General features: G+C 43.4%; 1 protein-coding gene across 1 annotated transcript in view; it reads left to right on the top strand.

The window, feature by feature from the left end:
• The window catches only part of LOC117513790 (semaphorin-5B-like), a 145128-nt gene that overhangs the window by 51501 nt on the left and 70131 nt on the right, over positions 1-23496 (top strand). The window contains 4 exon segments of the mRNA XM_034174021.1: positions 3691-3790; positions 6714-6759; positions 7447-7509; positions 10870-10968. Coding sequence (XP_034029912.1) covers positions 3691-3790; positions 6714-6759; positions 7447-7509; positions 10870-10968 — 308 coding nt within the window.

Raw genomic sequence — 23496 nt, 5'->3', positions numbered from 1 at the left:
TAAATTGTATTTATTGGATTATCTATTGACCGTTCATTTGCGCCCCCTGTTGTGGGTCCGTGCATTACACTTTCCCCAACAGAAGGTTATTGTGAAATAATGAAAAAAATATCACTCCAAAAGTTGATGTGAATGAAGCATTAGTCCAGTAACCATAAAGAATAAAAGTAAAAGTTCTTTTTGTCTAAGGGGGGTGTAATTAAAATTCTGACCACTTTACTCAGGCTTTCTTGATGACATCTTCTGGATTGGGGGGGGAGTGGAATTAGAATTCTGACCGTTTTATACTTTTTGTACTCAGGATTTCTTGATGACATCCTCAGGATGGGGGGGGGGGGTCTATTTATCTTTTATGGCCTTGTTTGCCCAGTAATTCCATGTTTAAAGGTCTATAGATATATAGATCTATAGACCTGGGCAACCAGGGCAGCTTGACCTGGTTGTCCAGTAATTCCATAAAAGATAAATAGATATAGAGAATAGATTAAAGCATTCATTTTTTTTGGTTACGTTCAACTTTTTAAAAAATAGTACCAGTTTGTTCCCCATGTCATGAAGATTCAGAATATATATAGTTTTTAGGGCTACATATTATAGTTTTGGAGTTTATCGCGGACACACAGACAGACAGACAGACGGGGGAATCTATTTATCTTTTATGGCCCTGGTTGCCCAGTAATTCCATGATTAATGTTCTATAGATCTGTAGACCTGGGCAACCAGAGCAGCTTGACCCGGTTGCCCAGTAATTCCATAAAAGATAAATAGATGAAGAGTAATAGATTAAAGAAGTAATTTTTTGGTTACATTCAACTTTTAAAAAAGACAGACAGACAGAGAGACAGACAGAATGAGCCATTTATGTATATAGATGTGTTAATTTCGTCAGTGATTTCCTCCAGAACTATCTGCCAAGCTAGAAAACTGCTGCATCCTAGTAAGAGCAGAATACTACTAGAATGAATTTGAATAAGTAAAATTGGGGGGGGGGGGGGGGGGGGGTTTCTCACCAAAATGGATGCTGCACTCAGTGCAGTTTATTGTCTGGAATAGTCCCAGATTGCATTTCAGAGCTTCTAGAATTCAAACATTTTCGTGCGGGTGGTGTTGGAGGATAATTTTGGGTTTCAGCTTTTTTTGTTTTTCACCACTTTTATCTCTGAATATGTCAATCATGAGTCACTTTTGTGCGGATTAAAGTCACTTACTGGGACTCCTGTCTTGTTGCAAGAAAGAAATGAGAATCGTCCTCCGTTCTGTTCACACAGCTCCAAATGTTGCACGGCTCTCTGCCAAGTCAAGTTAGAACAATAGAGTCTAGTCGGAATTAATAACTTCAAAGCAAAATGCCGTTTGAATCAAATGACACCTCTTTCCAAATGTTGTAATACAAACAAACTGTAATCTATCAAAACATTTTTTTCCTCCCAAAATGAGATGTCCTGCACTGATGTGCAGCAGTCGGCTGAGCTAAGCTCAGAGGTACGGAGAGACATTCATGCCAAAATGTCTGAAAGGAAATGATTTTGACAAAAACTACAAATTTTGTTTGTTTTTATTTATGTCCAGAGATCAAGGATACAGTGACCAATTTCATATTTATTTAATTTAAGACTTAATGAAATGCATACAAAACCTGTAAAGCCTACTTTTAGTGCACAGAAAATTCACAAGAGGTATCAATAAGGGAATGGATAAGGAATCGGATCGATAAGCAGAATCGATAATGGCATCGATATCTATACCATTATCGATATCCATCCCTATGTGGGAGCATGCACTGGCACTGCACCTCAACGCATGCACCACAGTACAAAACCAAAAGGTCCAGGATGGCAATCATCCAGGCACACAACTGACCCATTCCCACCTCTCAAAAGTAACAATCTGTCTGTTGTGGCCAGGTGAAACGTGAGCATCCTCTTGATCTTAGCCGCTGTCGTCCTCAACACTGATGCACATATGTGCTAAATCATGCTCAGAGAAATGTGCCACATAGTTAAAATTTCATTGCTGATCCCCCCAACCGCTCACAATGCAAGTGATACTCTTCTTCTGAGTCTCCCTAAATTATGGCTCATTTGATGAAAAGTCATTCATTCCAGCAGTACCCAAGGATCTTCTGAAGAGACATCCAGTCATTGCCTGAGTTCACTGGTTAACATCCAAGTCTCACAAACATACAAGAAAACAGGAAGCACCAGGACCTAAAAACTTAGAGCTTCATTCTTCTGCAAAGATATCAGCATCACTAAACAGCTCTTCCCATTGACCTCATGACTTCATGAGCTTTTACCAGACATCTCCTGATCTCAGAGACGGAGGGCCCAGAGACATAAATGTCACTCTGAGAGAGCTTCTACAAGTTCAACACTTAATAGAGATACACTTATAATGGCCAGCCAAGCACAAGAACTCATTCAAAGCCTGGATTTTATGGTGTACACACACTAGACCTATTACATTCTGCATAGGTGTGCTGTGGTGTATTCTCCTTGTTCAGAGAAGGTGGTCTGAAAATTTTTCATCCAGGCACACAATAAACATGCTTTATTCTTGCTTTGGATTTTACTTTTTTTTTACCTGCGTACCAAACTGTGGTCTTGCAGGACATGCAGGTCACATCAAAGCAGGTGACCCAAAGGTGTATAGTGTGTTTTCCAAGGGATTAATATAATGAGTGAATATAAAACTGTCCCTTCTGAATGAATTATGCTAAAAGGGGTTCAGCAATCAATCATACATGTCAACATTTTTCTGGTGGCAACAGATGATGGGGAAATATTTTGCAGCTTTACTTGACAGTCATTCATCAATGAGGTGAGAAACCAGACCCATTTTAAATCCAAATATTGTTAAATGAATTGAATGCTGTATTATCCACGTAGTAGTAACAGTAATAGTAGTAATTGTTATATTGAACAGTTGTGCCACTGATGTCTGAGTTATATGCTTTGTTCCATCAGAAACACTCTCTAGGGATTTTATATATATATATATATATATATATATATATATATATATATATATATATATATATATATGGTGTGGTGGAAATTACATTTACAAGGCCAATAGTGCCCGTAGTTAAAGAATCACCCATATATAGTTTTGTATGGCTGTGTCTCAGTCTATCTGGTCCATGTCCCAGAGTACCTCTGCATCATTGTCGCTGAGCTTCCCAAGTGCTTGAATCAGGGTATCCAGTGATTCCACAAAGATCACAACATTGTCTGTGAAATCAAGTTCAGTAAACATTTCCTCGCCAACAAAGTCAGCTTGCTGGTTTCCACAGCCTTAGTCATGGAGATGAATCAAATAACCTCTTATTAGCACCCAATAATTTTCTGCCTTTCCTTATATTTAATCAAACTTGGATTTTCTTCCTTTCTCATTTATTCCTCTCCTCTCGGTACCATCTTACTGTTCTTTAAAGATCACATTTTTTGTCTTCCCCTTCTGGTCTTTCCACTAGTTCTTCTATCAGGAGAATTTCTATTCTTCCTTCTCTTTTTCTCTTCCTTTTCTTTCTCACCTCACATTTCTTGTTCATGTCATTATCACAGTTATTTGTCTTTCCTCTTGTCTTGTCTTCTCCTCCTCTTCAGTGTTGGTTTCCTGCCGTTTTCACCCTGATCGGAAACCTCTCATTTTCTGTTGATGTTCATCTCCCTGTTCTTTTTCCTCCAGCACTGAGACCATGGATGTCAGAGTTCTTCCATCCAGGAGTAAAGGATTTTTCCCAGCTGGCCATGGACTTGAGCAGGAACAACCTCATAGTAGGAGCAAGGTGATGATAACAACTGTAAAGCCTGATTTATGGTTTCCGTCTCTGCAGCTCCATAGTGATGCAGAGGCCTAGTGAAAATGACGGAGACTGCAAGGGCTGTGATTGCTCACTTTTCCAGTTTCACTCTTTCCTCTCCTGTCAGATTTAAAAGTATTTTACAGTGCACATGCCAAATGTATTTTGATCATTCACTGTTTCACAGTGTGATCTCGCACCATCTCTCAGTCCATGACTCACACGAGAGGTCGGTTTCCGCAGAGTTCCTGTTCAGGGCACAATGTAAACACACCTACTGAAGTATGGACAACAAGACAACATCTTCAGGATTGGGGGTGTGGTGGGGGGGGGGGGTGTAATTAGAATTCTGACCGCTTTATACTTTTTGTACTCAGGCTTTCTTGATGATATCCTCAGGATGGGGGCGGGGGGGGGGGGAGTTTATTTATGTTTTATGGCCCTGGTTGCCCAGTAACCCCATGATTAAAGGTCTGTAGATCTACAGACCTGGGCAACCAGAGCAGTTTGACCCGGTTGCCCAGTAATTCCATAAAATATAAACAGATGAAGAGAATAGATTAAAGAAGTAATTTTTTTGGTTACGTTCAACTTTTTAAAAAATGGTACCAGTTTGTTCCCCATGTCATGAGGATTCAGAATATATATAGTTTTTAGGGCTACATATTATAGTTTGGGAGTTTATCCTGGACAGACAGACAGAATGAGCCCTTTATATATATATATATATATATATATATACAACTCCTGGCAAAAATGATGGAATCACCGACCTCGGAGGATGTTCATTCAGTTGTTTAATTTTGTATGAAAAAAGCAGATCACAGACATGACACAAAACTAAAGTCATTTCAAATGGCAACTTTCTGGCTTTAAGAAACACTATAAGAAAACAGGGAAAAAAATTGTGGCAGTCAGTAACGGTTACTTTTTTAGACCAAGCAGAGGGAAAAAATATGGACTCACTCAATTCTGAGGAAAAACTTATGGAATCACCCTGTAAATTTTCATCCCCAAAACTAACAACTGCATCAAATCAGATCTGCTCGTTAGTCGGCTGCATGTCAGGTAAAGGCACTGGGGAGATGGCTGTCATTACATCATCAATAAATGCACAAGTCTACGTTGATATTTTGGACACTTTTCTTATCCCATCAATTGAAAGGATGTTTGGGGATGATGAAATCATTTTTCAAGATGATAATGCATCTTGCCATAGAGCAAAAACTGTGAAAACATTCCTTGCAAAAAGACACATAGGGTCAATATCATCGCCTGCAAATAGTCCGGATCTTAATCCAACTGGAAATCTTTGGTGGAAGTTGAAGAAAATGGTCCATGACAAGGCTCCAACCTGCAAAGCTGATCTGGCAACAGCAATCAGAGAAAGTTGGAGCCAGATTGATGAAGAGTACTGTTTGTCACTCATTAAGTCCATGCCTCAGAGACTGCAAGCTGTTATAAAAGCCAGAGGTGGTGCAACAAAATACTAGTGATGTGTTGGAGCGTTCTTTTGTTTTTCATGATTCCATAATTTTTTCCTCAGAATTGAGTGAGTCCATATTTTTTCCCTCTGCTTGGTCTAAAAACGTAACCATTACTGACTGCCACAATTTTTTTTCCTGATTTCTTATAGTGTTTCTTAAAGCCAGAAAGTTGCCTTTTGAAATGACTTTAGTTTTGTGTCGTGTCTGTGATCTGCTTTTTCAACTGAATGAACATCCTTCGAGGCTGGTGATTCCATAATTTTTGCCAGGGGTTGTATATATATATATATATAATCATAATAACAGGAAATAAAAGGGTTGAGTTCTTCTTCAAAAAACTGTTAAGGTCTAAGGTTCCAAAAACCTTCTGGACTCACACTCCATTCCAATTCATTATAGAAACTTTGCACAATTGCACAAAATGTCAGCTACACTACCCAATCTAGAGCATGTGGATCCCCATGGGCAACATGCTAGTGTGTTTTTATCCTTTTAAACATTATTTATGACCTACGCATAACATAAAATGCCATGACATATAACAGACATATGAAATATGGGTCATATTTAAGTTAAATTGGCTCAAGGTGTGTTTTTTTAACAGTGGATTACAAACACTACACATCTTGAATTAATTTAATTTATTCTGCTCACTGATGTGTCTGAAGGGCCCATCAATCAGTGGCCCTTGACTTCAGGCATTTAGGGGCTGTTAGCCCATACCACTCTTTTAAAATATGAATTGCTGTTTTTTCATTCGTAGCAAAGTCCCGCCCACAGCACTACTTGATGTGTTAGACATCATAAGTTCAGCCTGTCACTGCTGAACGTTGCCGTCCCACAGACTGGCACAGAAGAAGATATCAGCTGTATTTATTTATTTGTTCAACTTCATAATAATGTTATTTATAGCTCCTTGTACGTTTTGTATGAAGGTCATGTTGAAAGGTTCTGTGAATTAAAAATTTGCTGAAAAACATTTAAAGAATGTTTTGTGTTAAGAGTGTATTATGCTAAATTTTGACACCTTTTCGATACATTTTTGCTGTAGGCAAATATCGGCCTCAAATATTGGTTTTGGCCTCCAAACCTTTTTGATAATCGTATCAGCCCTTAAAAATCCATATCTGTCGACCCCTAGTAGACACCACTTTATAGGGTTTAATGGGAGGATGCGAAGTTTCATTTGGTCTACCATAATTAAAACGTGAAAAATTCCATTGTTCGTGCCTTGAATGCCTTGAGAGCATGTTGAAATGTGCTTTCAGGATCCAATAACCTCGTATCAGAACAGGAAGCAAGAACAGAAAAAACTTATTCTCATCTTGCTGCTTCATAGCATATGCACGGAATTAATCATTTTCCTGTTTTCAAAGTTCCATTTTGACAAAGTTCTCCAACATGAAAACTCTGTTTTACAGAAATTTTCTCTTCAAACTGAGTTTGAGCAACGCATCCCTAATACAGGTAGGTCTACTGAAGATGAGACAAAAATTTGATAGTCAGAAGATATGTTGCACATTTAACTTCATTTTGTCTCTCTTTTATCTTGGATTATCAGCTTTTTAATGACTTGCACAGATCCTGGAAGGTGACGGTTATGAAAAAAAAATATGTGTGGCTATGCATTATTAATGCTCGGCCACTAGCTCTATATTGAGTGTGATCAAGATAATATTTGGTGAGAACAAGACATCCCAAGTTACTATTTCACGGGAAACGTGAAGCACTGTTTATTGACTTGGCAAACACCCCAGCAAATATTGTAGACAAAGAGCAAATTATGGCATATGAAGATGTTAATTTAGCTAAAGACTTTCCATCCTGCTATGCGCACAGGAACATGTGTGATCATTAAAAAATAAAGTCTTACAGACCACTTACACACATACACACATATAGCTGAACACACAAAGTAGCCTATATTAATGTTTTTATTTAATATCACACACACACACACACACACACACACACACACACACACACACACACACACACACACACACACACACACACACCACACACACACACACACACACACACACACACACACACACACACACACACACACACACATACATAATGTTGTGCTGGTTTTATTTCTTGGCAAATGAATGTCCCCAATCACAATCACAATTATTTTTACCTTCCAAGGCGTCGGAATGGGCACCTGATGAAGAAACAAGACGTTCATGTCAGAGCAAGGGCAAAACCGAGGTAATAAACAAATTCTCATCTGAGGAACAGACATCAGATCTATTCAGCATTGCACACAACTGAACATGTAACTTATTGGGTAATCAGCTGAATCAGCTCATCAGATTTTAGCGATACTCTGTGTAGGACTTAGGGATATTTATTAAGCAGAAGTGGAAAATAGCATTCATAACTATCTGGTCGTTAGTGAATTAACACTGGCAACAATGAGTCAATGTGATTTCATAAGCTTGTAATGAGCCCTTCATATGTACTTGGGAGCAGGCGCCCTGATGGAGGATGCCATGTTGCAGCTTCATGTTGATACAGTGGCCCAAAAGGGGCATACCTATGCTGCCTTTTGCATTTTGCAGTGTGACTGGAAGGCTGAAGAAAAGCAAATCACTCTCAAGTCATGAATCAGCAAGTCCCAAGTCAAGTCTCAAGTCATAATGACCACCAATTGTTTGCAAGCTGACTTGGGACTTGATTTGGGACTTGCAGATTGATGACTTGAGAATGACTTGAGAGTGACTTAGTCCCACCTCTGCAGGCTAGAACTCTTATTTTTGTGAAGTGGAACAGAGGGAACAGAAACTGTCGATGGCATACTGCATTCTGCAGCCTCACCACTAACCATTATATATGACTTTCCAGGAATTAAACCACTAAACAAACAAACAAACAAAAAAAAAAACTCCAGTAACAAAAGAATACGAGGGCTGTCAATAAAGTATAGGTCCTTTTTATTTTTTTCAAAAACTATATGGATTTCATTCATATGTTTTTACGTCAGACATGCTTGAACCCTCGTGCGCATGCGTGAGTTTTTCCACGCCTGTCGGTGACGTCATTCGCCTGTGAGCACTCCTTGTGGGAGGAGTCGTCCAGCTCCTCGTCAGAATTCCTTGTCTGAGAAGTTGCTGAGAGACTGGCGCTTTGTTGATCAAAATTTTTTCTAAACCTGTGAGGACACATCGAAGTGGACATGGTTCGAAAAATTAAGCTGGTTTTCAGTGAAAATTTTAATGGCTGATGAGAGATTTTGAGGTGATACTGTCGCTTTAAGGACCTCCCACGGAGCGAGACGTCGCACAGCGCTCTCAGGCGCCGTCGTCAACCTGTTTCAAGCTGAAACCTCCACATTTCAGGCTCTGTTGATCCAGGACGTCGTGAGAGAACACAGAAGTTTCAGAAGAAGTCGGTTTCAGCATTTTATCCGGATATTCCACTGTTAAAGGAGATTTTTTTTAATGAAAGACGTGCGGACGGATTGCAGCGTCGGCTCGCAGCCACCGCAACGCTCCGTCACAGGAAAAACACCTCCGTTGGAAGCCTTAAGGACAAGTTGGAACATGTCCAGCTGTTAAACAATTTCTCATATACTCACTCCACTGAAAGCCATCAAAAGTCGCCTGGATTTTACAAATGGTTATCAACACGGAGGTGTTTTTCCTATGCCGCCGCACCGCGCCGGCTGCATCCCGATGCGCGGACCCGTCCGCACGTCTTTCATTAAAAAAATCTCCTTTAACAGTGGAATATCCGGATAAAATGCTGAAACCGACTTCTTCTGGAACTTCTCTGTTCTCTCATGACGTCCTGGATCAATAGAGCCTGAAATGTGGAGGTTTTCAGCTTGAAACAGGCTGACGACGGCGCCTGAGAGCGCTGCGCGACGTCCCGCTCCGTGGGAAGTCCTTAAAGCAACAGTATCACCTCAAAATCTCTCATCAGCCATTAAAATTTTCACCGAAAACCAGCTTAATTTTTTGAACCGTGTCCACTTCGATGTGTCTCACAGGTTTAGAAAAAATTTTGATCAAACAAAGCGCCAGTCTCTCAGCAACTTCTCAGACCAAAGGAATTCTGACGAGGGGCTGGACGACTCCTCCCACAAGGAGTGCTCACAGGCGAATGACGTCACCGACAGGCGTGGAAAAACTTACGCATGCGCACGAGGGTTCAAGCATGTCTGACGTAAAAACATATGAATGAAATCCATATAGTTTTTGAAAAAAATAAAAAGGACCTATACTTTATTGACAGCCCTCGTATATGCCAGTAATAAAAAGTACACTGCAACAATGCACATAGATGAAGACAACATTAGAAGCCCCCTAGGAAATTTTATGTATTTTTTTTCCAAAATTTTCCCAAGTGCTTTTTAAACAGAGCAAGGAATTTTCAAACACAGCATTCTTAAACATTCTAGTTTTGTTTTGGATGCTTACATTTATTTTACTTTGCGCACAGAACAAAATTATTTCACAAAACAAGTCATGACGAGTCTCCTGAGGAATCTCAGCCCAGTCTTCTTTAGAAAATCTCTCAAGCTCCTCCAGATTTGATGGGCTTCTGGCATGGACCTTGGTCTTCAGTTCACCCCACAGATTTTCAATGGATTCAAGTCAGGACTTTTTGCAGGCCAGTCAGTAGCATTCACTTTGGTCTTCTGGAGGTATTTCTTCATCAGGAGTGAGTGTATGTTTTGGGTCTTTGTCGTGTTGGAAGACAGAGCCACAACACGGACCCAGTTTTGTTGCTGACTGTTTGAGGTTTTCTTTCAGAATCTTTCTTCATGATTCCACCTTGAGGAGATTTGCAGTTCCAGATGCACTGAAGCATCCCAACAGTATAATACACCCGCTGTCATGTTTCACTGTGGGGACGGTGTTCTTTGACTTATACGCCTCCATATGTCTTTCTTCAAACATATGCACCATCTGGCCAAAGAGTTCTATAGTTTTGTGTCATCTGATCAAAGGGCATGCTTCCAGTATGCATAATCTTTCTCCAGGTTGTCCTGAGCATACTTCAGTCTGGATTTTAGGTGTAGCTTCTGCAGAAGTTTTTCTTGGTCTGCAACCTCAGAATCCTTTCCTGTCCAGAGATCTAGTGATTATCTTCTTTGAGACTACAATTCCTGACTTAAGTCATTCACTAGTGTCTTGGCAGTTGTTCTGGGGTCTGTAGACACATTTCTCACTAGTTTTCTTTCTGCAGTTTTTGAAATCTTTCTTCCTACCTCTGCAGGCTTGTCTGTACTGTGTGCCTGGACACGCAATTGAGTATTAGCATCAGGCGAGCCAATAATTTTGACCCTGGAAGTTTTTGTAAAATAATTTGGTTAAATAAAATAATGTAAGCATCCAAAACAAAACTAGGATATTAGGAATGCTGTGTTGAAAAGTCCTTGCTCTGTTTAAAAAACACTTGTGAAAATTTTAAAGAAAATGGTAAATTTCATAGGGCAGCAAATAATGGTGTCCTCATTCTCTTCAAGAGGCATTTATTGACAGTGCGACTTATACTCTGGAAAATAAGGTACTCCTGTGAAACAATATATAGAAAGATGCCATGTGATTGCTATGTCGGCAGGAGGAGTGTTTAAACTACGTCCGGGTTTTGTTGATGAGTGAGGAAACACTCTTCACATGTGGGACTAATGCCTTCACACCGGTCTGCACCAGTAGGCAGGTTAGTATACATCACCAACAACAATACATAAAATGTGGGAAAATAGTAAGTCATAATGAGATTGATGTGATTGTTTTTCCTATTTAAAAATAACGCACTTCTTTGCAAAAGATATTCTAATTTGTCATTGTGTTCGCATCATGGAAAGCCTGTTGCAATCAACAAGGGAATCAAAGGTATGATACAGACCCCAGAGATTGAATCAGTGATAAAGCTTTCCTATGTATTGCTGAGGTGGGCTACAGTTAAGATCAGTGAAGGCAGAGAGTTGATAGTGGTGAGTGGTTTCCCATCCAGGCATTGCTCCGGGTGACATAGGTTGTAAGAGTGGTGATCACAGAACCAGGAGACTGTTAAATGCTGTCAAGGTGAACAGAGTTGAAATTGAAGGACGAGTTGTGGGGTGTGGTAGGATAGATCATGAAAAGGAGACAAGCAGTGAAGCAGGAAGGTACAGACAGAGGTTAGGGAATTTTGGAAGGTGGAAGACTGAGGGGCGGGACTGTGAGTGTGGCCTGTAGGACCTGATCTGGCTGTTGGTGAGGGAGGAGGACACACACTGACAATACAGAAAAAGACAGACAGATAATAGAGACAGGAGACATAAGGCCCCAATCTCAATTCTCTTTTGTACCCCTTCCCCTTCCCCTTGGCCCTACGCCTACCCCTTAAACAAGGGGGTAAGGTAAAGGGGTATGCTTTAGCCCTATGAATTGAGACACCACTCCGCCTTTTGGGTGGGGGGGGGGGGGGGGGGGGGACTGCCAGGCTCAAACTGCGTCTTCACTGTTTGTCAACATGGCAACCAAAGCACAAACTTGCTCTTTTTAGGCCTGTTTGCGCTTTTTATTTTCTCGCCTTTCTGCATAAATGCAAAGAAATAGAAGAAGTTGCAGATTTCTTCAACACATCGCAATCACGTCAGAGAATTTTGTGGTATTATAACTTAATTTAATTAATTCATAATTTATAATATAATAATAATAATAACTTAATAGTATTAATAATTAAGTAAGTAGTAATTAATCAATGTTACTAATACAAATAATAATTAATCATTAATAATAGTAATAATTAATATTGTTAATTGATTAATCATTAATTGACTGATTGGTCATTATTAATTAGTAATTAAAATAATAAACAACTTGAAATATATCAATCTGTGTGGAATGAATGTATAAGTGTCACTTTTTGAATGGAATTACTGAAATAAATCAACTTTTTCATGATATTCTAATTATATGATCAGCACCTGTATGTATGTTTTGGGCTGCATCTAGTTCTGTTAACCTTATATTTCTTTTTCGAATTCTCCCATTTTTTGCATCCAGCCCTATTTCCTTTAGAAATTTCCTTGATAAATAATAGCAGTCTATTATGATATCAGGTTATGTGTTACACATATACATGTGTGTGTAACACACATTAGGAGCCGAGTGTGCTCAGGGCTCCCTGATTGTTCACAAAATACACACGCGTTACAGACCTTGAAATCCAACAGAAGGGGTTGCTATTATCCAAAGATTTATGAACATACAAATTAACGTGCTATCTTTTATCATGATTTTCTCCATTGTGAGGAAATAAAAGTGTCTTATCGTAGCGTTTGTGTGTATCTGCATTATAACGCCTCAGCGCATGAGTGAAGTTGCGATATTCCTCAGAACGACAATATACGCAACATGCATCCAGCAGCATACACGTTGCTGTCAAAGGCAATTGCCTGTAAAGTTTTTGGCAAGTTATAAGTTTCTAAACAGTGTAGTTTGTAATGAAAGCCGCTTCATTTGTGCGGCTCTTTCGGCTCCATGTTTGTTTCTTTGGAGACAGCGGTAAGCTCCTCCTACTCCTCTAAATGGAGTGTGCATCCAGATTCACTCTGTTTGAAGGGGTTTGTAGCCCTCTGCCTACCCCTCCATCTCGCACCAAAAAGAGAATTGAGACACCCCTCTGTCTCTCGTGCCCACGCAAAACAGAGGGGAAGGGGTAAGGGAAGGGCCAAGGGGTAGAATTGAGATTCAGCATAAGAAATAATTTGGAGCACAGCCAGAACCGTGACACAACCTCTCCCACCCCATCCGACCCCATCCCCAAAAAATGAACCCTGACAGCACAAAAACAAAAGAACAAGCATGAAAGGTGGTGGAGCTGGAAGGGGACCAGAGTAGCAGCAGATGGGAGGCCAGCTACGCCAGGGTGGAGGAGTCAAAACACTGGCTATGGGACTCAGGCAGTGGGGAGAATTTGTGAGGCTCGGCACTGGGACAGGAGCAGACAGCGGCCTTTCAGATGACACTTACAAGGCTGGAGTTTGTGATGATGCTTCACCACCATACCAGAGATTAAATGCACCTGCCACAGCAAGACGAGGTACCAATGGACGTTTCCACTGCCGTTAGGGCTTGGGGTGGCAGGTGAAGAGCTGGATACGGTGCAGGCAGAGTCTGTCAACAGTCTGGGTAAGGAACATGATGAAATGAGGCAGACTGATCCAGCTGGTCAGGAGGAGCAGGAGGAGTGGCACCTGGCACAGCCCCGCCCCTAAAAATTGGTCCGCCCTGCCTCCACTGCGCATGCATCAGCAGCCCGTCTGAGACGGAGTCTCTTCACCCAAAGCGATCAAATGGATTAATGTGATTATTAACCATCAGATGACAAAGTAAAACCTCTTAATCACTCAAGTCAGTTTTAAGCACAAACAAGGCTGTTTTAAGCAGAAACGAGGTAAGGGGGGGGGGGCGTTCAGTCTGTGACACCAGCTAACTACAGATTAGCTTAGTTGTCACTGTGTGGGTTAAAGTCAAATAGCTGAGGGAGAAGAAGGAGGATGTTTTTCATGGATTGTAACATCAGACATGTCGTGGTGGTGTTGCTGGTGACCAGACCTAGCTTTGGAAAACAGTGATTCTTAAAGACAAGCTTATTTCAAGCTACACCTCACTCCAAAACCAGGCATATATGAGAGAGAGAGAGAGAGGTGTCTGTTTCAGCTATATTCCTACAAAATCCTTTCTGCAGGGTTGTGTGGAGCTGTGACAATTGTTTTTATTTTAGTTTTTAAAATCAGAACATTTCATCTTTCTAATGAAGTACGCCTCTGAGAAGAAACACTGTCTGTCTCATTGATCCCTTCCAGTGTGTATCTGTCCCGACCATCTCTCATGCTTTCTATTTTTCTTTGCTAAATACGTCCAAAATCCTTTCTATGCCATTGCCAACCACTCACAAAGCAATGCTTATTTCTCTGATTTAAAAGTTTTTTTTTTTTTGTCTAGAAATTGAAGGGTCTAACTCACAACTAAATCTTCTCCTAATTATGCACGGGTCCAGCTTTGACTAACTATGCAGCAGGTGGCAAACACATGTAAAACAAGTTGCTCGATCTGGTGCATCTACGTTGGAGTTATAGCACATCCTTCCTTTGTTATGAATTCTCTGTCTTCTGTCAGATTGCTGACATCAGTCGGGTGGTGGACACAGTAAATGGTGTTGCCGATGTCCCTATGACCACGGCACAATTCCACCGCCATGGTAACAAAGAAAGGCGAGTTGTATGCCGCCACGGTTATTGACTTCTCGGGACGTGACCCTGTGATCTACAGGAGTCTGGGGAACATGCCGCCACTGCGCACCGCGCAGTACAACTCAAAGTGGCTAAATGGTAGTGTCAACATGTTGATTTGTTCTTACAGTCATCTGGCTGGCTTTTATAAACTTCTGTTTTTTGAGAGACCTTCATATCATAATTAATTATCTTCATGTCGTCCACTTCTTATCTTCTCTTTCTCTAGAGCCTCATTTTGTGTCCGTTTATGAGATTGGTCGATTTGTGTACTTCTTCCTGAGGGAAACTGCTGTTGAAATGACTGTGGGAAATGGTGTTCTCACGTGTGGCGCGAGTTTGTAAGAACGACATGGGCGGACGTTCCTTTTAGAGGACACCTGGACCACCTTCATGAAGGCCAGGCTCAACTGCTCACGCTCTGGAGAAATCCCCTTTTACTACCATGAGCTACAAAGTACTTCTACCTACCAGAGCAGGACCTGATCTACGGGATCTTCACCACCAATGTGTGAGTGATGTTAATTAACTACAATACAGGTCACTTCTTGTTTGTGTCTTGCCTCAACCCGTAAAGGTACACAAAGATATTTTTATAAACAATTATTATTATCTGTTGTTTAGTAAATTACACTCAACAAAATATAAACGCAACACTTTTGGTTTTGCTCCCATTTTGTATGAGATGAACTCAAAGATCTAAAACTTTTTCCATATACACAATATCACCATTTCCCTCAAATATTGTTCACAAACCAGTCTAAATCTGTGATAGTGAGCACTTCTCCTTTGCTGAGATAATCCATCCCACCTCACAGGTGTGCCATACCAAGATGCTGATTAGACACCATGATTAGTGCACAGGTGTGCCTTAGACTGTCCACAATAAAAGGCCACTCTGAAAGGTGCAGTTTTATCACACAGCACAATGCCACAGATGCTGCAAGATTTGAGGGAGCGTGCAATTGGCATGCTGACAGCAGGAATGTCAACCAGAGCTGTTGCTCGTGTATTGAATGTTCATTTCTCTACCATAAGCCGTCTCCAAAGGCGTTTCAGAGAATTTTGCAGTACATCCAACCAGCCTCACAACTGCAGACCACGGGTTGGTTAGGACACAAATACAAGGCTCACACAAACAGCTCTGGTTGAAAGACTTTAGTGGTGAGGTTAGCAATGGTCAGTACACGGAAGGGAGTCCAAACAGCACAGCAGCAGTACAACAATCATCAGGCTTAAACAAGGTCAGAATAAACGGGCAGGAGGTCAAAAACACGATGAGGCAGGCAGGACTATGGAATACAAAACCAAGAGCTGGAAAGAAGGTACAGGGTGCATTAATCTGGTGAAGAAACAGAGCAAAATTGGCAGTATATATACGCCCAAGTAGTGAGCTGCAATTTGAAAGCAGGTGAGCTTGGAAAGCACCAGAAGGAGGGCATGACCAGGGAGAGAGAGAGAGAGAGAGAGGAAAAAAAACCTCCACCACCAAGAGAGACAGAAAGACTCAAGCAGGAAAAAGTCCAACAAGAAAATAAACAAACAGGAAAGCAACCAAACAGACAAAACAGATCAAGCAAAGAAATAAAAGCAGAGCAAAGACACCCCCTGACAGTACCCCCCCCGGCTACGGCGACCCCCAGACGGCCCAGGAGAACCAGGGGCATAAAAGTCGCAATAAGGCTGAGATACAAAATAAAGCAGGAGGGGACCCACGATCGCTCCTTGAGGCCATAACCCTCCCAGTCAACCAAATATTGACAATTGCGACCGCAACGGTGAGAGGCCAGGAGCCGGTGCATGGTGAAACCGGGCCACCATCCACACACCGGGCGGACAGCGGTGGAATGGCAGGAGGGCACAAATGCTTGACTGAAACAGGTTTGATATTACTAACATGAAAAGTTGGGTGGGCACGCATGGATCAAGGGAGACGGAGATGAACAGAAACAGGATTAATGACCTTGGAGACTGGAAGGGGCCGACAAACCTGGGAGCCAATTTTCTGGGCATGCCCATAAGAGCCAAGTGGTGTGTCGAGAGCCACACCTTCTGACCCTTCTGACCACACCTTCTACGGTCAATGGCAGCTTTATAAGACATCATGGAACACGACAAAATCTTCTGTGCCTGCTCCCAGGTTTATTGGCAATGAAGAATCAGACTGAGATCCGAGGAGACCGGGGGGTTGAGATCAACTGAGGGAAAAAGCGCAAGCTGGTGACCAAAACATGTGAAATGGAAAATAACGGTGGAAGGTGAGGGAAAACTGTTATGGGCAATTTCAATCTAAGGAAGTTGTTCTGACCAGGATGTGGGGTGCTGTGATGCAAGCAACCAGAGGTCCTTTTCTAATTCCCAATTTAACCATTCCACCCTGCCCATTGGCCTGTGGATGGTAGCCTGAGGTTAAGCTGGATGTGACCCAGAGGAGACGGCAAAACTCTTGCCAAAATGAGACACAAACTGCGGCCCATGGTCAGAAACTATATCCTGAGGAAGTCTCGTGCAGTTTAAAAACCTGGTTAACATGACCACTGCAGTTTCCTTAATTGACGGTAGCTTATTCAGAGGAATGAAATGAACCATCTTAAAGAGGCGATCTACCACAGGTCAAAACAACAGTATGTCCCTTACAGGGCAGAAAACCAGTCACAAAATCCATTTGTAATGTGGGACCAGGGGTGAGTCAGGACAGGTAACGGCAACAAGGGACCCGCAGCGTGGGCGATTAGAAGACTTATGCATTGCGCATACATGACAGCTGGACACATATTTGGTGACATCCTTAACTACCCCTGGCTACCAAACCTTTGATGAACAATAAACAAAGTTTTCTTGATACCAGGATGACAGAACATTCGGCTGTCATGACACCATCAGATCGGTTTCACCCCTGAGGGCAGAAGGAACAAAAGTTTTCCCCCGCGGACACCCAGTGGGAATGGGCGCATCCCCAACTGCCAATTTAATTCTGGACTTAATGTCCCAGGTTAGGGTCGACACAAAACATGAAGAGGGTAAAATTGTCCCCAGATCAACAGCGCGTCCAACCGGGTCCCCCATTCGAGATAAAGCGTCAGATTTACCATTTTTAGTGCCCGGGCGGTAGGATAGCGTGAAATTAAATCGACTGAAAAATATTGCCCATTGGGCCTGGCGGGAGTTAAGAAAATTGGTAGTGTGGAGATATTCGAGATTCTTGTGATCGGTGTAGACGATGAACGGGAATTATGCCCCCTCCAGCCAGTGCCGCCACTCTTCCAAAGCCACTTAACTGCTAACAGCTCGCGGTCGCCGATGCCATAATTACGTTCTGCTGAGGTTAGTTGCTGAGGGCTCATTGTGCCAGTAGTTATTCTGACATTTTCATGAGGTAACTTGTGGATGATAAAGCAGCAGAAAACAAGGAAGAGCTATCAGGTGAGTTTTCTTTCCTGTGCTCTTTCACATTGAATTTTCACAGTGATGACTCCCTCTGTCTCCTGTAGGAACAGTATATCAGCTTCTGCTGTGTGCGCCTTCAATCTCAGCTCCATTACTCAGGCCTTCAATGGACCGTTCCGCTACCAGGAGAATCCCCGCACTGCCTGGCTAGCCACCCCAAACCCAATAGCCCAACTTTCAGGTATCGCTCATACAGTTAGTTGCATAAGTACCAGTAGTTGTTTTTGTGACACAGTTTTTGCAATTTTTCCTCAATGGAGTTGAAGTAAAATGATGATGTACTTATAGTGTCCAAGATTCAGCTTTAATATTTAGGTTTAATACATATTTTGCACGAACTGTTAGGAATTACTGCAGTTTTACCTGCGCTGGTAACAGCACAAGTTTTGGGGAGCAAAAATGTAGATGATGTTGTATGGCTGGGGGGCCTGGCTGCCTTTTTTGTTTCTGTCTTGTTTTTCCTTCCAGGTGGCTTGCATTTGGGATCTGAGTGGCTGTGTTGCTGAGGTTATCAGGACCTCACCCTGATCACCTGCGGCTCGTCAGGACTCACAGCTGAGGTGCATCTATATGGATTGGAACATGGTGGCATTTAAGACTGGAGTATACAGTGTGTATTTGCCAGAGACTCGACCTTGTGACCAGACGGGTGAGATCGTCGTCTCGGGAGCCATCTCATCATCAGTGGATGCAGAGAAGTCCAGGGTTTGATGCACGGTCTGTGAAAGAGGAGGGGGTGAGGTCTCACGCTCGTCAGCACACTTCCTGAGTACGTTAGATTTTGTGACTACGTTTATACAGTCAGTACATGTGGTGTCCCTCACACCTTATATATTGAGCCGTACGTTAGTCATGTATCGGCTTCCACTGCAGTGGAGTTTTGTGAACTGGATGTTCCATGCCTGCAGGTTGGGAAGCTGATTAGTAATTAAGCCAGGAAGTGTTTGCTGTTTATGTACACCTTTGAGTGGTCTCTCTGTGTGTAGAGTGTGGACTCACATAATGGTTCCTTCTTTCACAGACTCGGTTTGTTGCGGCCACCTGGGGGGTGTCGGCGGGGGGTCCTTGGGTCCGAACGGCTTCTGGCTCCGGACCGTTAGCGCTGCTGGGAGCGCACCGTATCACCACCACGCCAGACCGCACACTCTTTTGTTGTTTTGTATCACATCACTGTTATGTATTAAATTCAGTGAGCCTTTGTACCGTGCTCTGCTTATTTCATACTGGGTCCTTCAAACGCTGGTCGGTTCTCCGAGCTGCGTCCGAACATAACAGTAGTCTCTGGCCAAACATCACGGACCCAGCGGTTAGCAGAGACGGTAACGCGCGGGAAGGCGGGCAGCAGACGTTCAGTAGTTATCCGGATCAGTTGCGGGTGCTCTCCGCCGGATGGTGCGGTTGTTTGAGACCCATTGCTGAATACTGATTTGTGCTCTCTTGCAGCCGTGTTCCTGTGTTGTGCCTTATCCGTGGGTCGTGGTGGAGTGTGACTGGCGACGGCTTGCGTCACGCTCCGACCGGATAAGAGGTTTAACGGGAGCTGCAGGAGTGTGTCTGTAATGGGTGCACGCGCACGGCGGAGCTCTGTGGCACGGGTCGCTGAGCTTCCTGTGTTACAGTTGCAGCCCCGTTTCCCCGGATAAAGATAACTACTGCGTCTGTTGTATCAGCTCGGCGTTATTTAGTGAGCACATTTTGGTTGTGTGTTGCAACCAGCTGCGCACGGAGATGCAGCTCGTTTGTTTTCTGTCACCAAAGGGGTTTTTTTCATTTTTAGCACTTTGGCTCCCTCTTTTGGTGACTTAGTTACAATTACGTTAAGCTCTTAAGTTAGAACAGGTGTGTTCGATTTGTTTGAGCTTAACGGTATACGTCACTGATTTGTTTTGTGTTAGTTCATTTCGTGTGGGTGTTTTTTGAGTTGGTTTTTGTGTGGGATTTATTTATTTTTTTTTTTTTCCACTGTTTGTGTCTGGGGTTGTGACCCTGCAGCCTGTCTAAGAAGAAAAAAAAAAAAAAAACGGACCAAACAACTGTATGTTGGTCTGTTAGTCTTTCTTTTTATTTCTTTTGTTTCACCTCCCCAGGGTTTGATGGGACGGTCCCCTGGGGGTGATGGGGTGGTACTTGGGTTTTTTTTCTTTTTTTTTTGTTTGTTTTGTTATGCCCTCTCTTCCTCCTCTGACTCCAGCCGGGTGAGCCGTAGTGTCGGCGTTGCTGGAGGGGTGCCGTTTGGTTGTGCTGGGCATTTCCCAGGTAGTCTCTGCACCCGGGGAGGGGGGGGGGGGTTTGGGGTATTTTCTTTTTCTTCCCTCTCTTCTCCTCTGGCTCCAGCCGGGTGAGCCGTTAGTGTCGGCATTGCTGGAGTGGTGCAGTTTGGTTATACTGGGCGTTCCCGGGTAACCTCTGCACCTGGGGGGGGGTGCTTTTGATTCCCTGTTCCACCTCCGGCTTCAGCACGCCTTTGGCAGTCTGCCATCGGCGTGGCTGAGGTTTGGGGCAGTGGGATATACCCGCAGCTAGGGCTGGTGTAGAAGTCGGAGGAGTGGCGCCGTTTTGTGCCGTTTGCCATAACCGCTGTTCCACTCCTCCCGGTTGGCTTCTGGGGTATAGTCCCGGTTGGTGACACTGGACGTGCTTCCAGTTTCCACTGCGCCAAGGGGGTGGGGTTGGGGTTGTTTGTTTGTATGTTTTTTTTTTCTCTCTTGTTTTTTCCCCCCAGTTTCCGCCCTCAGGGTTTGACTGTGGTGTCCTCTGGGGGGGGAAAGGGCTGTGGGTCCATATAGCCATAGACGGCCGGGGCTGGGTCCGTTGGTCATGAGGGGAGGCGTCTCCTGGGGTTGACGAGTGGTCCTCTGGGAGGCGCTGGGAGTCCCCGTGGGTGACGTTGGATTCCCAGAGGGGACCTCGGCTGTGGTTATTACTCCTGGAGCTGGCGGGAAGTCCTCCGGGGGGTGTTGGTCCCTACATGTCGTTTGGGGGGGGGGGGGGGGTGTTTTAGCACTTTTATTTGTAAGCTTAAGTTTGGGGTTTTCTTTTCTCCTCTTCCGGGGTTTGATAGGACGGTCCCCTGGGAGTGGGGGTGGTTTTGGTTGTTTGTGTTTGTCTTTTTTGTTTTATGACTAAAGACCGAACATGGTTGGATAAAGGCTGACCGCACAGGTTTAAGAACTCCTGGCCACACCTGTGCTAAGTGACTGACTGAAACAAAGGCAAGGATGCAGCCAGAGGAGAGGACATCAAACCATTCTGTTGGAAGACGAATGCAGATGCGGTTTCCAGCCATGGTCCCTGGAGGGGGGTGTTTATCCTGGGCCAGGTTTGTGTGGTCGCCAGGAGGCTTCCCGTGAGGGTGGGGTACTGTTGTATGGCTGGGGGGCCTGGCTGCCTTTTGTTTCTGTCTTTTGTTTTTCCTCAGGTGGCTTGCATTTGGGACTGAGTGGCTGTGTTGCTGAGGTTATCAGGACCTCACCCGATCACCTGCGGCTCGTCAGGACTACCAGCTGAGGTGCCTCTATATGGAATTGGAACATGGTGGCATTTAAGAATGGAGTATACAGTGTGTATTTGCCAGAGACTCGACCTTGTGACCGACGGGTGAGATCGTCGTCTCGGGAGCCATCTCATCATCAGTGGATGCAGAGAACGTCCAGGGTTTGATGCACGGTCTGTGAAAGAGGAGGGGGTGAGGTCATCACGTGTCAGCACACTTCCTGAGGTAGTTAGATTTTGTGACTAACGTTTATACAGTCAGTAAATGTGGTGTCCCTCACACCTTATTATATTGAGCTGTACGTTAGTCATGTATCGGCTTCCACTGCAGTGGAGTTTTGTGAACTGGATGTTCCATGCCTGCAGGTTGGGAAGCTGATTAGTAATTAAGCCAGGAAGTGTTTGCTGTTTATGTACACCTTTGAGTGGTCTCTCTGTGGTGTAGAGTGTGGACTCACATAATGGTTCCTTCTTTCACAGACTCGGTTTGTTGCGGCCACCTGGGGGGTGTCGGCGGGGTCCTTGGGTCCGAACGGCTTCTGGCTCCGGACCGTTAGCGCTGCTGGAAGCGCACCGTATCACCACCATGCCAGACCGCACACTCTTTTGTTGTTTTGTATCACATCACTGTTATGTATTAAATTCAGTTAGCCTTTGTACCGTGCTCTGCTTATTTCATACTGGGTCCTTCAAACGCTGGCCGGTTCTCCGAGCTGCGTCCGACACATAACAGATGAAGTGGTGATTTCATGTGGTGTTGGTGATAACTCCAAAACAATAAATCCGGTGACTTTGTAAAGTCTGGGCATACACTGTGTGAGTTTGGCAATGTTTTTGTTCAATTCCTACTCGAACTGTTTGAGTAATTCATTTGTAATGTGAAGCTAAATCTCGTGTTTTATGTGGTTACACTGTATGGTCCGACGGTCAGCTGCAAGCTGAATGCTCACACTACAGGTGTGGAATACATGCATGAAACTGTGTGTGTATTTCATAGGAGAAAAATGCCTTGGCCATTTGTGGCATTTTGTGTGCAGAATATTCAAAATAAATAAATAAACAACAGACAAACAAATGATAATAAAATGGGTGCCATCATATGTACCCTCAGAAGAAAATTAGAAGGTTCTTGGGAGTATGACTACCCAGTCTACATGTGTTTTGTGGATGTGGAAAAGGCGTAAGACCGGGTCCCTCAAGATGTCCTGTGGGGGGTGCTGTGGGGGTATGGGGTACAGGAACTGCTGTAATGTACAATCCAGGATCATGCTGTGTCCACATTCTCTAAATTACATCAGACCTGATCCTGGTGGGTGTTGGACTACACCAGGGCTGCCACTTGTCACAGTCCAGTTCCTAATCTTCATGGGCAGCATTTCAAGGTGTAGTCAGGGTGTCCAGTTTGGTGACATCAGAATTGCATCTCTGCTTTTTGTAGATGATGTGATTCTGTTGGCTTCATGAAGTAGTGACCTCTGATGTGCATTGAGCAGGTTTGAGGCCGAGTGTGAAGGGACTGGGATGAAAATCAGCACATCCAAATCTGTGACCACAGTTGTCTGTCAGAAAAGGGTGGATAGGGAACCGTAGTCTCATTTGAGGGTGGGCGCTAAAAGGCTTAAATGAAAGAGCATAATTCTACCTCTGGGGACAGCCCTCGTCTGTCCCCATCAGAAAAATGTCAATTTCTCTGAGTTTTGGGGCAAATTACACAGCAAACAAAGTGAAAATGCAAAGAAAAAGTGAAGATGTGGTGGAAAGTGGACGTGTTGTGGTTTGTTTATGACCCCTTAAACATGTCGAGGATGTTGTGCAGGCAAGAGAACACAGCTACTCAGTTAAGGTGTGTAGGCTAAAACGTACTGACAGAACCTTTCCTATTTGCTTTGTCTTCCCTTCTCCACTTGGAACTGAAAAAACTGCACTTTTCATGACTGCTTCGGTGATTGCAGCCGAAAACAAAATAGTACACCATTTTTCCGTGAGAAGTGATGCTGTGTTTGTGCAGGCTGTCCCCAGAAGTG

The sequence above is a fragment of the Thalassophryne amazonica genome, chromosome 1 (genome assembly GCF_902500255.1).
Source record: "Thalassophryne amazonica chromosome 1, fThaAma1.1, whole genome shotgun sequence".
Taxonomy (NCBI): Eukaryota; Metazoa; Chordata; class Actinopteri; order Batrachoidiformes; family Batrachoididae; genus Thalassophryne; species Thalassophryne amazonica.
This window is presented reverse-complemented; position numbering and strand designations above follow the sequence as displayed.